Here is a 15,406-nt window from a genome sequence, read left to right on the forward strand (position 1 = left end):
CCTCCCTCTAGCTCTTCCTAACCTTCTCTCACCTGTTTTCTTCATTCTCTCTAATTCATGTTTCCCTCTCTCTCTTTGGCTTGCACATTCTCTCTCTGGCTGACCCACCAGGCAGTATGCCAACGGAGGGAGGGAGGGAGGGAAGGAAAGGAGGGAGGGAGGGAGGGGTGTACCATACCCAGTATGTCAACAGAGAGAGAGAGAGAGAGGTACCATACCCAGTATGCCGAGGGGGGAGGGAGGGAGGGAAGGAAGGAGAGAGAGAGAGGGAGGGAGGGCAAGGAGAAAGAGAATCATATACCAACCCCTCACAACACACAGCCAGCCGACCTGACTGAGACCCGGAGCACCAAGCCTAAAGGAACCCGACTCTGTTCCCTGGACATCCAACGCACCGTTTTGGAGCAACACGGTCCGATTTTTTTTGTTACCGCTACTAACCCACAAACTCCTCACCCCTTACCGCTACTAACCCACAAACTCCTCACCCCTTACCCCCAGTCCCCGGACAACCAGAGACATGAACCTCCTCCCGACCCAGTCTGTCCAGACTGAGGAAGATGCTGAAACAGAAGGTACGGTACCGTAGCTAGAACTTTCAGAACCCACACGGGATACAGAACAAAACGGGTCAATTTATGGGATGAATCACTACGTCGACTTTTATGGTTATCGCTGTACGTCTGGAAACGTCGGTTGTCGGTAGTTGAAGTGCACTCTGGGTAGATTGGTGTTATTCGTTCATTGATGGTCACTATGAGTGTTAAAGTCATGTTTTTATAGTGCTTCATAGACTTGTTTTATAGCATCGTAATCGGGGTACATTGACACACACACACGCACACACACAAGCTGTGAAGTTATTTAAGAGCTGTTCTCCGTCTCTCCCCTCACTAGCTTACATAACTGGTATACCAGCTGCATGTCTGTCTGTCAGAGAGGCCGCAAATAACCTGCCAGCGAGTACACTAATCAGCTACATAGAGGGGTTATAATACCCTACTGAGGGGCTAGGTTACTGTACTGATGCTGGGTCAGCTAGCCGTGTAGAGGGGTTATATTACCCTACTGATGCTGGGTCAGCTAGCCGTGTAGAGGGGTTATATTACCCTACTGAGGGGCTAGGTTACTGTACTGATGCTGGGTCAGCTAGCCGTGTAGAGGGGTTATATTACCCTACTGAGGGGCTAGGTTACTGTACTGATGCTGGGTCAGCTAGCCGTGTAGAGGGTTATATTACCCTACTGAGGGGCTAGGTTACTGTACTGATGCTGGGTCAGCTAGCCGTGTAGAGGGGTTATATTACCCTACTGAGGGGCTAGGTTACTGTACTGATGCTGGGTCAGCTAGCTGTGTAGAGGGGTTATATTACCGTACTGATGCTGGGTCAGCTAGCCGTGTAGAGGGGTTATATTACCCTACTGAGGGGCTAGGTTACTGTACTGATGCTGGGTCAGCTAGCCGTGTAGAGGGGTTATATTACCCTACTGAGGGGCTAGGTTACTGTACTGATGCTGGGTCAGCTAGCCGTGTAGAGGGGTTATATTACCCTACTGAGGGGCTAGGTTACTGTACTGATGCTGGGTCAGCTAGCCGTGTAGAGGGGTTATATTACCCTACTGATGCTGGGTCAGCTAGCCGTGTAGAGGGGTTATATTACCCTACTGATGCTGGTCAGCTAGCCGTGTAGAGGGGTTATATTACCCTACTGAGGGGCTAGGTTACTGTACTGATGCTGGGTCAGCTAGCCGTGTAGAGGGGTTATATTACCCTACTGATGCTGGGTCAGCTAGCCGTGTAGAGGGGTTATATTACCCTACTGAGGGGCTAGGTTACTGTACTGATGCTGGGTCAGCTAGCCGTGTAGAGGGGTTATATTACCCCACTGAGGGGCTAGGTTACTGTACTGATGCTGGGTCAGCTAGCCGTGTAGAGGGGTTATATTACCCTACTGAGGGGCTAGGTTACTGTACTGATGCTGGGTCAGCTAGCCGTGTAGAGGGGTTATATTACCCTACTGAGGGGCTAGGTTACTGTACTGATGCTGGGTCAGCAAGCCGTGTAGAGGGGTTATATTACCCTACTGAGGGGCTAGGTTACTGTACTGATGCTGGGTCAGCTAGCCGTGTAGAGGGGTTATATTACCCTACTGAGGGGCTAGGTTACTGTACTGATGCTGGGTCAGCTAGCCGTGTAGAGGGGTTATATTACCCCACTGAGGGGCTAGGTTACTGTACTGATGCTGGGTCAGCAAGCCGTGTAGAGGGGTTATATTACCCTACTGAGGGGCTAGGTTACTGTACTGATGCTGGGTCAGCTAGCCGTGTAGAGGGGTTATATTACCCTACTGAGGGGCTAGGTTACTGTACTGATGCTGGGTCAGCTAGCCGTGTAGAGGGGTTATATTACCCTACTGATGCTGGGTCAGCTAGCCGTGTAGAGGGGTTATATTACCCTACTGATGCTGGGTCAGCTAGCCGTGTAGAGGGGTTATATTACCCTACTGAGGGGCTAGGTTACTGTACTGATGCTGGGTCAGCTAGCCGTGTAGAGGGGTTATATTACCCTACTGATGCTGGGTCAGCTAGCCGTGTAGAGGGGTTATATTACCCTACTGAGGGGCTAGGTTACTGTACTGATGCTGGGTCAGCTAGCCGTGTAGAGGGGTTATATTACCCTACTGAGGGGCTAGGTTACCGTACTGATGCTGGGTCAGCTAGCCGTGTAGAGGGGTTATATTACCCTACTGAGGGGCTAGGTTACTGTACTGATGCTGGGTCAGCTAGCCGTGTAGAGGGGTTATATTACCCTACTGAGGGGCTAGGTTACTGTACTGATGCTGGGTCAGCTAGCCGTGTAGAGGGGTTATATTACCCTACTGAGGGGCTAGGTTACTGTACTGATGCTGGGTCAGCTAGCTGTGTAGAGGGGTTATATTACCCTACTGATGCTGGGTCAGCTAGCCGTGTAGAGGGGTTATATTACCCTACTGAGGGGCTAGGTTACTGTACTGATGCTGGGTCAGCTAGCCGTGTAGAGGGGTTATATTACCCTACTGAGGGGCTAGGTTACTGTACTGATGCTGGGTCAGCTAGCCGTGTAGAGGGGTTATATTACCCTACTGAGGGGCTAGGTTACTGTACTGATGCTGGGTCAGCTAGCCGTGTAGAGGGGTTATATTACCCTACTGATGCTGGGTCAGCTAGCCGTGTAGAGGGGTTATATTACCCTACTGATGCTGGGTCAGCTAGCCGTGTAGAGGGGTTATATTACCCTACTGAGGGGCTAGGTTACTGTACTGATGCTGGGTCAGCTAGCCGTGTAGAGGGGTTATATTACCCTACTGATGCTGGGTCAGCTAGCCGTGTAGAGGGGTTATATTACCCTACTGAGGGGCTAGGTTACTGTACTGATGCTGGGTCAGCTAGCCGTGTAGAGGGGTTATATTACCCTACTGAGGGGCTAGGTTACCGTACTGATGCTGGGTCAGCTAGCCGTGTAGAGGGGTTATTACCCTACTGAGGGGCTAGGTTACTGTACTGATGCTGGGTCAGCTAGCCGTGTAGAGGGGTTATATTACCCTACTGAGGGGCTAGGTTACTGTACTGATGCTGGGTCAGCTAGCCGTGTAGAGGGGTTATATTACCCTACTGAGGGGCTAGGTTACTGTACTGATGCTGGTCAGCTAGCTGTGTAGAGGGGTTATATTACCCTACTGATGCTGGTCAGCTAGCCGTGTAGAGGGGTTATATTACCCTACTGAGGGGCTAGGTTACTGTACTGAGCTGGGTCCTAGGCTGTGTCGGAGGGGCTAGGTACTGTACTGATGCTGGGTCAGCTAGCGTGTAGAGGGGTTATATTACCCTACTGAGGGGCTAGGTTACTGTACTGATGCTGGGTCAGCTAGCCGTGTAGAGGGGTTATATTACCCTACTGAGGGGCTAGGTTACCGTACTGATGCTGGGTCAGCTAGCCGTGTAGAGGGGTTATATTACCTACTGAGGGGCTAGGTTACTGTACTGATGCTGGGTCAGCTAGCCGTGTAGAGGGGTTATATTACCCTACTGAGGGGCTAGGTTACTGTACTGATGCTGGTCAGCTAGCCGTGTAGAGGGTTATATTACCCTACTGAGGGGCTAGGTACTGTACTGATGCTGGGTCAGCTAGCCGTGTAGAGGGGTTATATTACCCTACTGAGGGGCTAGGTTACTGTACTGATGCTGGGTCAGCTAGCCGTGTAGAGGGGTTATATTACCCCACTGAGGGGCTAGGTTACTGTACTGATGCTGGGTCAGCTAGCCGTGTAGAGGGGTTATATTACACCACTGAGGGGCTAGGTTACTGTACTGATGCTGGGTCAGCTAGCCGTGTAGAGGGGTTATATTACCCTACTGAGGGGCTAGGTTACTGTACTGATGCTGGGTCAGCTAGCCGTGTAGAGGGGTTATATTACCCCACTGAGGGGCTAGGTTACTGTACTGATGCTGGGTCAGCAAGCCGTGTAGAGGGGTTATATTACCCTACTGAGGGGCTAGGTTACTGTACTGATGCTGGGTCAGCTAGCCGTGTAGAGGGGTTATATTACCCTACTGAGGGGCTAGGTTACTGTACTGATGCTGGGTCAGCTAGCCGTGTAGAGGGGTTATATTACCCTACTGATGCTGGGTCAGCTAGCCGTGTAGAGGGGTTATATTACCCTACTGATGCTGGGTCAGCTAGCCGTGTAGAGGGGTTATATTACCCTACTGAGGGGCTAGGTTACTGTACTGATGCTGGGTCAGCTAGCCGTGTAGAGGGGTTATATTACCCTACTGATGCTGGGTCAGCTAGCCGTGTAGAGGGGTTATATTACCCTACTGAGGGGCTAGGTTACTGTACTGATGCTGGGTCAGCTAGCTGTGTAGAGGGGTTATATTACCCTACTGATGCTGGGTCAGCTAGCCGTGTAGAGGGGTTATATTACCCTACTGAGGGGCTAGGTTACTGTACTGATGCTGGGTCAGCTAGCCGTGTAGAGGGGTTATATTACCCTACTGAGGGGCTAGGTTACTGTACTGATGCTGGGTCAGCTAGCCGTGTAGAGGGGTTATATTACCCTACTGAGGGGCTAGGTTACCGTACTGATGCTGGGTCAGCTAGCCGTGTAGAGGGGTTATATTACCCTACTGAGGGGCTAGGTTACCGTACTGATGCTGGGTGTAGAGGGGTTATATTACCCTACTGAGGGGCTAGGTTACTGTACTGATGCTGGGTCAGCTAGCCGTGTAGATGGGTTATATTACCCTACTGAGGGGCTAGGTTACTGTACTGATGCTGGGTCAGCTAGCCGTGTAGAGGGGTTATATTACCCTACTGAGGGGCTAGGTTACTGTACTGATGCTGGGTCAGCTAGCCGTGTAGAGGGGTTATATTACCCCACTGAGGGGCTAGGTTACTGTACTGATGCTGGGTCAGCTAGCCGTGTAGAGGGGTTATATTACCCCACTGAGGGGCTAGGTTACTGTACTGATGCTGGGTCAGCTAGCCGTGTAGAGGGGTTATATTACCCTACTGAGGGGCTAGGTTACTGTACTGATGCTGGGTCAGCTAGCCGTGTAGAGGGGTTATATTACCGTACTGATGCTGGGTCAGCTAGCCGTGTAGAGGGGTTATATTACCCTACTGAGGGGCTAGGTTACTGTACTGATGCTGGGTCAGCTAGCCGTGTAGAGGGGTTATATTACCCTACTGAGGGGCTAGGTTACTGTACTGATGCTGGGTCAGCTAGCCGTGTAGAGGGGTTATATTACCCTACTGAGGGGCTAGGTTACCGTACTGATGCTGGGTCAGCTAGCCGTGTAGAGGGGTTATATTACCCTACTGAGGGGCTAGGTTACCGTACTGATGCTGGGTCAGCTAGCCGTGTAGAGGGGTTATATTACCCCTACTGAGGGGCTAGTTTACTGCACTGATGCTGGGTCAGCTAGCCGTGTAGAGGGGTTATATTACCCTACTGAGGGGCTAGGTTACTGTACTGATGCTGGGTCAGCTAGCTGTGTAGAGGGGTTATATTACCCTACTGAGGGGCTAGGTTACTGTACTGATGCTGGGTCAGCTAGCCGTGTAGAGGGGTTATATTACCCTACTGAGGGGCTAGGTTACTGTACTGATGCTGGGTCAGCTAGCCGTGTAGAGGGGTTATATTACCCTACTGAGGGGCTAGGTTACTGTACTGATGCTGGGTCAGCTAGTCCGTGTAGAGGGGTTATATTACCCTACTGAGGGGCTAGGTTACTGTACTGATGCTGGGTCAGCTAGCCGTGTAGAGGGGTTATATTACCCTACTGAGGGGCTAGGTTACTGTACTGATGCTGGGTCAGCTAGCCGTGTAGAGGGGTTATATTACCCTACTGAGGGGCTAGGTTACTGTACTGATGCTGGGTCAGCTAGCCGTGTAGAGGGGTTATATTACCCTACTGAGGGGCTAGGTTACTGTACTGATGCTGGGTCAGCTAGCCGTGTAGAGGGGTTATATTACCCTACTGAGGGGCTAGGTTACTGTACTGATGCTGGGGTCAGCTAGCCGTGTAGAGGGGTTATATTGCCCTACTGAGGGGCTAGGTTACTGTACTGATGCTGGGTCAGCTAGCCGTGTAGAGGGGTTATATTACCCCACTGAGGGGCTAGGTTACTGTACTGATGCTGGGTCAGCTAGCCGTGTAGAGGGGTTATATTACCCTACTGAGGGGCTAGGTTACTGTACTGATGCTGGGTCAGCTAGCCGTGTAGAGGGGTTATATTACCGTACTGATGCTGGGTCAGCTAGCCGTGTAGAGGGGTTATATTACCCTACTGAGGGGCTAGGTTACTGTACTGATGCTGGGTCAGCTAGCCGTGTAGAGGGGTTATATTACCCTACTGAGGGGCTAGGTTACCGTACTGATGCTGGGTCAGCTAGCCGTGTAGAGGGGTTATATTACCCTACTGAGGGGCTAGGTTACCGTACTGATGCTGGGTCAGCTAGCCGTGTAGAGGGGTTATATTACCCTACTGAGGGGCTAGGTTACCGTACTGATGCTGGGTCAGCTAGCCGTGTAGAGGGGTTATATTACCCTACTGAGGGGCTAGGTTACTGTACTGATGCTGGGTCAGCTAGCCGTGTAGAGGGGTTATATTACCCTGCTGAGGGACTAGGTTACCGTACTGATGCTGGGTCAGCTAGCCGTGTAGAGGGGTTATATTACCCTGCTGAGGGACTAGGTTACTGTACTGATGCTGGGTCAGCTAGCCGTGTAGAGGGCTTATATTACCCCTACTGAGGGGCTAGGTTACCGTACTGATGCTGGGTCAGCTAGCCGTGTAGAGGGGTTATATTACCCTACTGAGGGGCTAGGTTACCGTACTGATGCTGGTCAGCTAGCCGTGTAGAGGGGTTATATTACCCTACTGAGGGGCTAGGTTACCGTACTGATGCTGGGTCAGCTAGCCGTGTAGAGGGGTTATATTACCCCTACTGAGGGGCTAGGTTACCGTACTGATGCTGGGTCAGCTAGCCGTGTAGAGGGGTTATATTACCCTACTGAGGGGCTAGGTTACCGTACTGATGCTGGGTCAGCTAGCCGTGTAGAGGGGTTATATTACCCTACTGAGGGGCTAGGTTACTGTACTGATGCTGGGTCAGCTAGCCGTGTAGAGGGGTTATATTACCCTACTGAGGGGCTAGGTTACTGTACTGATGCTGGGTCAGCTAGCCGTGTAGAGGGGTTATATTACCCTACTGAGGGGCTAGGTTACTGTACTGATGCTGGGTCAGCTAGCCGTGTAGAGGGGTTATATTACCCTACTGAGGGGCTAGGTTACTGTACTGATGCTGGGTCAGCTAGCCGTGTAGAGGGGTTATATTACCCTACTGAGGGGCTAGGTTACTGTACTGATGCTGGGTCAGCTAGCCGTGTAGAGGGGTTATATTACCCTACTGAGGGGCTAGGTTACTGTACTGATGCTGGGTCAGCTAGCCGTGTAGAGGGGTTATATTACCCTACTGAGGGGCTAGGTTACCGTACTGATGCTGGGTCAGCTAGCCGTGTAGAGGGGTTATATTACCCTACTGAGGGGCTAGGTTACCGTACTGATGCTGGGTCAGCTAGCCGTGTAGAGGGGTTATATTACCCTACTGAGGGGCTAGGTTACCGTACTGATGCTGGGTCAGCTAGCCGTGTAGAGGGGTTATATTACCCTACTGAGGGGCTAGGTTACCGTACTGATGCTGGGTCAGCTAGCCGTGTAGAGGGGTTATATTACCCTGCTGAGGGACTAGGTTACCGTACTGATGCTGGGTCAGCTAGCCGTGTAGAGGGGTTATATTACCCTGCTGAGGGACTAGGTTACTGTACTGATGCTGGGTCAGCTAGCCGTGTAGAGGGCTTATATTACCCCTACTGAGGGGCTAGGTTACCGTACTGATGCTGGGTCAGCTAGCCGTGTAGAGGGGTTATTACCTACTGAGGGGCTAGGTTACTGTACTGATGCTGGGTCAGCTAGCCGTGTAGAGGGGTTATATTACCCTACTGAGGGGCTAGGTTACCGTACTGATGCTGGGTCAGCTAGCCGTGTAGAGGGGTTATATTACCCCTACTGAGGGGCTAGGTTACCGTACTGATGCTGGGTCAGCTAGCCGTGTAGAGGGGTTATATTACCCTACTGAGTGGCTAGGTTACTGTACTGATGCTGTGTCAGCTAGCCGTGTAGAGGGGTTATATTACCCTACTGATGCTGGGTCAGCTAGCCGTGTAGAGGGGTTATATTACCCCTACTGAGGGGCTAGGTTACTGTACTGATGCTGGGTCAGCTAGCCGTGTAGAGGGGTTATATTACCCTACTGAGGGGCTAGGTTACTGTACTGATGCTGGGTCAGCTAGCCGTGTAGAGGGGTCATATTACCCTACTGAGGGGCTAGGTTACTGTACTGATGCTGGGTCAGCTAGCCGTGTAGAGGGGTTATATTACCCTACTGCCCTGCTAACCCTAGGTCACAGGTCACAGGTCACCCTACATTACTGTGGACAACCAATGAGGAGGAGTGGGTGGGGGCAGGGGGAGACTTCTGGGCCAAGACGAGGTCTCAACTTTAAATGGAAGATTTAGATGAGCTCTTTCCACTGACAGAGAGGATGATGGGAAATACATCAACAACCTGAGACTGTACTGACAGAGAGGATGATGGGAAATACGTCAACAACCTGAGACTGTACTGACAGAGAGGATGATGGGAAATACATCAACGACCTGAGACTGTACCGACAGAGAGGATGATGGGAAATACATTAACAACCTGAGACTGTACTGACAGAGAGGATGATGGGAAATACATCAACAACCTGAGACTGTACTGACAGAGAGGATGATGGGAAATACATCAACAACCTGAGACTGTACTGACAGAGAGGATGATGGGAAATGTAACCATCTTCTCCGTTATGGTTTGGAAATAGTTCAATACCACCTTAGAATTCACGTCTCCTTCACAGAATAAATCTGACGTCATTGTGTTGCCAGGTGATGTTGCGGATGCTGAGCTGGCAGCTGCCATCATGTCCAGGAGGATCATCCAGTCTCTGATCACCATGGAAGCCTGGGAGGGGTACACCTTCGCCGATCATCAGATCAGGATCAAGGAGTCACATGACCTCTACGGAGCTGTGATGTGGCCCTCGGTACGACACGCGCCTTTAAAGCTCGCCTTCGTCATCCTCGCTAACGCTACTGCCTTTACGCTCACCTTCGTCATCCTCACTAACACTACTACCCTTACGCTCACCTTCGTCATCCTCACTGACACTACTACCCTTCTGCTCACCTTCATCATCCTCACTAACACTACCCTTACGCTCACCTTCGTCATCCTCACTAACACTACTACCCTTCTGCTCACCTTCGTCATCCTCACTAACACTACCCTTCTGCTCACCTTCATCATCCTCACTAACACTACCCTTACGCTCACCTTCGTCATCCTCACTAACACTACTACCCTTACGCTCACCTTCGTCATCCTCACTAACACTACTACCCTTCTGCTCACCTTCGTCATCCTCACTAACACTACCCTTCTGCTCACCTTCGTCATCCTCACTAACACTACCCTTACCTTCACCTTCGTCATCCTCACTAACACTACCCTTACCTTCACCTTCATCATCCTCACTAACACTACTACCCTTACCTTCACCTTCGTCATCCTCACTAACACTACCCTTACCTTCACCTTCGTCATCCTCACTAACACTACCCTTACGCTCACCTTCGTCATCCTCACTAACACTACTACCCTTACGCTCACCTTCGTCATCCTCACTAACACTACCCTTACCTTCACCTTCGTCATCCTCACTAACACTACCCTTCTGCTCACCTTCGTCATCCTCACTAACACTACCCTTACGCTCACCTTCGTCATCCTCACTAACACTACTACCCTTACCTTCACCTTCATCATCCTCACTAACACTACTACCCTTACGCTCACCTTCGTCATCCTCACTAACACTACTACCCTTACGCTCACCTTCGTCATCCTCACTAACACTACTACCCTTACGCTCACCTTCGTCATCCTCACTGACACACTACCCTTACCTTCACCTTCATCATCCTCACTAACACTACCCTTCTGCTCACCTTCGTCATCCTCACTAACACTACTACCCTTACGTTAACCTTCATCATCCTCACTAACACTACCCTTATGCTCATCTTCGTCATCCTCACTAACACTACCCTTACGCTCACCTTCGTCATCCTCACTAACACTACTACCCTTACGCTCACCTTCGTCATCCTCACTAACACTACTACCCTTACCTTCACCTTCGTCATCCTCACTGACACACTACCCTTACCTTCACCTTCGTCATCCTCACTAACACTACCCTTCTGCTCACCTTCGTCATCCTCACTAACACTACTACCCTTACGCTCACCTTCGTCATCCTCACTAACACTACTACCCTTACGCTCACCTTCGTCATCCTCACTGACACACTACCCTTACCTTCACCTTCGTCATCCTCACTAACACTACCCTTACCTTCACCTTCGTCATCCTCACTAACACTACCCTTACCTTCACCTTCATCATCCTCACTAACACTACCCTTACGCTCACCTTCATCATCCTCACTAACACTACTACCCTTCTGCTCACCTTCGTCATCCTCACTAACACTACCCTTCTGCTCACCTTCATCATCCTCACTAACACTACTACCCTTACCTTCACCTTCGTCATCCTCACTAACACTACCCTTACCTTCACCTTCGTCATCCTCACTAACACTACCCTTCTGCTCACCTTCATCACAATCATTACTTTTAAATTCCACTTTTTTCCTCACCATGTATAACTTCATTTTTATAATGTCCTGTTATTTCCCATCAGGCCATAGTGCTGTGTTACTTCCTGGATACGCATCGTGACACGTACAACCTGCTGGACAAGAACGTCATCGAGCTGGGCGCCGGGACCGGTCTGGTCTCCGTAGTTACCAGCCTTCTAGGTGAGACAATCTTGTGTTTTACAAAGTCGCATGGGTCGTTCCAGACTCCCTCCTCATACATATTACATACGGGTCGTCTCAGACTCCCTCCTCATACATATTACATACGGGTCGTCTCAGACTCCCTCCTCATACATATTACATACGGGTCGTCCCAGACTCCCTCCTCATACATATTACATACAGGTGGTCCCAGACTCCCTCATACATATTACATACGGGTGGTCCCAGACTCCCTCATACATATTACATACGGGTGGTCCCAGACTCCCTCCTCATACATATTACATACGGGTGGTCCCAGACTCCCTCCTCATACATATTACATACGGGTCGTTCCAGACTCCCTCCTCATACATATTACATATGGGTCGTCCCAGACTCCCTCCTCATACATATTACATACAGGTCGTTCCAGACTCCCTCCTCATACATATTACATACGGGTCGTCCCAGACTCCCTCCTCATACATATTACATACGGGTCGTCCCAGACTCCCTCCTCATACATATTACATACAGGTGGTCTCAGACTCCCTCCTCGTTAGTGTTTTTTTTTGTTTTAGTTTTTCGGGCCCATCCAATCAATCAATCAATCAATCAAATGTATTTATATAGCCCTTCTTACATCAGCTGATACCTCAAAGTGCTGTACAGAAACCCAGCCTAAAACCCCAAACAGCAAGCAATGCAGGTGTAGAAGCACGGTGGCTAGGAAAATCTCCCTAGAAAGGCCAAAACCTAGGAAGAAACCTAAAGAGGAACCAGGCTATGAGGGGTGGCCAGTCCTCTTCTGGCTGTGCTGGGTGGAGATTAGAAACCTAGAGAGGAACCAGACTATGAGGGGTGGCCAGTCCTCTTCTGGCTGTGCTGGGTGGAGATTAGAAACCTAGAGAGGAACCAGGCTATGAGGGGTGGACCAGTCCTCTTCTGGCTGTGCTGGGTGGAGATTAGAAACCTAGAGAGGAACCAGGCTATGAGGGGTGGCCAGTCCTCTTCTGGCTCTGCCGGGTGGAGATTAGAAACCTAGAGAGGAACCAGGCTCTGAGGGGTGGCCAGTCCTCTTCTGGCGGTGCCGGGTGGAGATTAGAAACCTAGAGAGGAACCAGGCTATGAGGGGTGGCCAGTCCTCTTCTGGCAGTGCCGGGTGGAGATTAGAAACCTAGAGAGGAACCAGGCTATGAGGGTTGGCCAGTCCTCTTCTGGCTGTGCCGGGTGGAGATTATAACAGAACATGGCCAAGATGTTCAAATGTTCATAAATGACCAGCAGGGTCAAATAATAATAATCATAGTAGTTGTCGAGGGTGCAACAGGTCAGCACCTCAGGAGTAAATGTCAGTTGGCTTTTCATAGCCGATCATTGAGAGTATCTCTACCGCTCCTGCTGTCTCTAGAGAGTTGAAAACAGCAGGTCTGGGACAGGTAGCAGGTCTGGGACAGGTTGCAGGTCTTGGACAGGAAGCAGGTCTGGGACAGGAAGCAGGTCTGGGACAGGAAGCAGGTCTGGGACAGGTAGAAGGTCTGGGACAGGTAGCAGGTCTGGGACAGGCAGCAGGTCTGGGACAGGCAGCAGGTCCGGGACAGGAAGCAGGTCCGGGACAGGTAGCAGGTCTTGGACAGGTAGCAGGTCTTGGACAGGTAGCAGGTCTGGGACAGGTAGCAGGTCCGGGACAGGTAGCAGGTCCGGGACAGGTAGAAGGTCCGGGACAGGTAGCAGGTCCGGGACAGGTAGCAGGTCCGGGACAGGTAGAAGGTCCGGGACAGGTAGCAGGTCCGGGACAGGTAGAACGCCTGTTGACACCACCCTCTTCAGAGGACAGACATCTCCTTCCTGTTTGGTAACTGGTGTTTTATTTATTTATTTATTTTATTATTTCCTAGGTGCCAAGGTGACGTCCACGGACCTGCCGGAGGTGCTGAGTAACCTGCAGTATAACGTCCTCCGTAACACCAGGGGGCAGTGTAGACACCCTCCTCAGGTCACTGAGCTGTCCTGGGGGAAGGAGCTGGAACAACACTTCCCTCAGGCTACCTGTCACTACGACTACGTGTTCGCCGCTGACGTGGTGTACTGCCACCCTTACCTGGGGGAACTCTTGGACACCTTCGATCACCTGTGTCAGGACGGGACGGAGATCCTCTGGGCCATGAGGTTCCGTCTGGACAGAGAGAACCAGTTCGTAGAACGGTTCCGGACCAGGTTCCATCTGGAAGAACTGTATGATCTGCCCAGTCTCAGTATCAAACTGTACCGAGCATCAAGGAAGGAGATGGAGAGGAAGACACAGTCTGGAGAGGCTGTTTAATACTACCATGCTCTACGGAAGCAGACTGAGACACTGCAGGGGGGTGGAGGGAGGGAGAGGCTGTTTAATACTACCATGCTCTACGGAAGCAGACTGAGACACTGCAGGGGAGGAGGGAGGGAGAGGCTGTTTAATACTACCATGCTCTACGGAAGCAGACTGAGACACTGCAGGGGGGTGGAGGGAGGGAGGGAGAGGCTGTTTAATACTACCATGCTCTACGGAAGCAGACTGAGACACTGCAGGGGGGTGGAGGGAGGGAGGGAGGGAGAGGCTGCTTAATACTACCATGCTCTACGGAAGCAGACTGAGACACTGCAGGGGAGGGAGGGAGGGAGAGGCTGTTTAATACTACCATGCTCTACGGAAGCAGACTGAGACACTGCAGGGCGGTGGAGGGAGGGAGGGAGGGAGGGAGAGGCTGTTTAATACTACCACGCTCTACGGAAGCAGACTGAGACACTGCAGGGGGGTGGAGGGAGGGAGGGAGAGGCTGTTTAATACTACCACGCTCTACGGAAGCAGACTGAGACACTGGAGGGGAGGGAGGGAGGGAGGGAGAGGCTGTTTAATACTACCATGCTCTACGGAAGCAGACTGAGACACTGCAGGGGGGTGGAGGGAGGGAGGGAGGGAGAGGCTGTTTAATACTACCACGCTCTACGGAAGCAGACTGAGACACTGCAGGGGAGGGAGGGAGGGAGAGGCTGTTTAATACTACCATGCTCTACGGAAGCAGACTGAGACACTGCAGGGGAGGAGGGAGGGAAGGAGAGGCTGTTTAATACTACCATGCTCTACGGAAGCAGACTGAGACACTGCAGGGGGGTGGAGGGAGAGGCTGTTTAATACTACCATGCTCTACGGAAGCAGACTGAGACACTGCAGGGGGGTGGAGGGAGGGAGAGGCTGTTAATACTACCATGCTCTACGGAAGCAGACTGAGACACTGCAGGGGGGTGGAGGGAGGGAGGGAGGGAGGGAGGAAGGGAGAGGCTGTTTAAGACTACCAGGCTCTACGGAAGCAGACTGAGACACTGAAGGGGAGGGAGGGAGGGAGGGAGAGGCTGTTTAATTACTACCATGCTCTAACGGAAGCAGACTGAGGACACTGCAGGGGGGTGGAAGGGAGGGAGGGAGGGAGAGGCCTGCTGTAATACTACCATGCTCTAAACGGAAGGCAGACTGAGGACACTGCAGGGGGTGAGTGGAGGGAGGGGGAGAGGCTGTTTAATACTACCATGCTCTACGGAAGCAGACTGAGACACTGCAGGGGTGGAGGGAGGGAGGGAGAGGGAGAGGCTGTTAATAATACCATGCTCTACGGAAGCAGACTGAGACACTGCAGGGGAGGGAGGGAGGGAAGGCTGTTTAATACTACCATGCTCTACGGAAGCAGACTGAGACACTGCAGGGGGGTGGAGGGAGGGAGGGAGAGGCTGTTTAATACTACCATGCTCTACGGAAGCAGACTGAGACACTGCAGGGGAGGGAGGGAGGGAGGGAGAGGCTGTTTAATACTACCATGCTCTACGGAAGCAGACTGAGACACTGCAGGGGATGA

At 51.6% G+C, this 15,406-nt stretch overlaps 1 protein-coding gene across 1 annotated transcript; it reads left to right on the forward strand.

Moving 5' to 3' along the window:
• The first annotated feature begins 304 nt into the window (after window positions 1-304).
• On the forward strand, window positions 305-13,875 carry LOC115181201 (protein-lysine methyltransferase METTL21E-like). Its single transcript, XM_029743238.1, has 4 exons — window positions 305-575; window positions 9,535-9,692; window positions 11,417-11,534; window positions 13,418-13,875. The coding sequence occupies exons 1-4, from the start codon at window positions 521-523 to the stop codon at window positions 13,840-13,842; spliced, it is 756 nt and encodes a 251-aa protein (XP_029599098.1). The 5' UTR covers window positions 305-520; the 3' UTR covers window positions 13,843-13,875.
• Window positions 13,876-15,406: the final 1,531 nt, after the last annotated feature.

Source organism: Salmo trutta, unplaced genomic scaffold, assembly GCF_901001165.1.
Source record: "Salmo trutta unplaced genomic scaffold, fSalTru1.1, whole genome shotgun sequence".
NCBI lineage: Eukaryota > Metazoa > Chordata > Actinopteri > Salmoniformes > Salmonidae > Salmo > Salmo trutta.

Bases quoted from the DNA above. Each gene is read 5' to 3' on its own strand.
- LOC115181201 (XM_029743238.1), top strand. From the start codon at position 521: ATGAACCTCCTCCCGACCCAGTCTGTCCAGACTGAGGAAGATGCTGAA. The intron at 576-9,534 runs GTACGGTACCGT...TTGTGTTGCCAG, and splicing joins GGAAGATGCTGAAACAGAAG to GTGATGTTGCGGATGCTGAG. The intron at 11,535-13,417 runs GTGAGACAATCT...ATTATTTCCTAG, and splicing joins CGTAGTTACCAGCCTTCTAG to GTGCCAAGGTGACGTCCACG.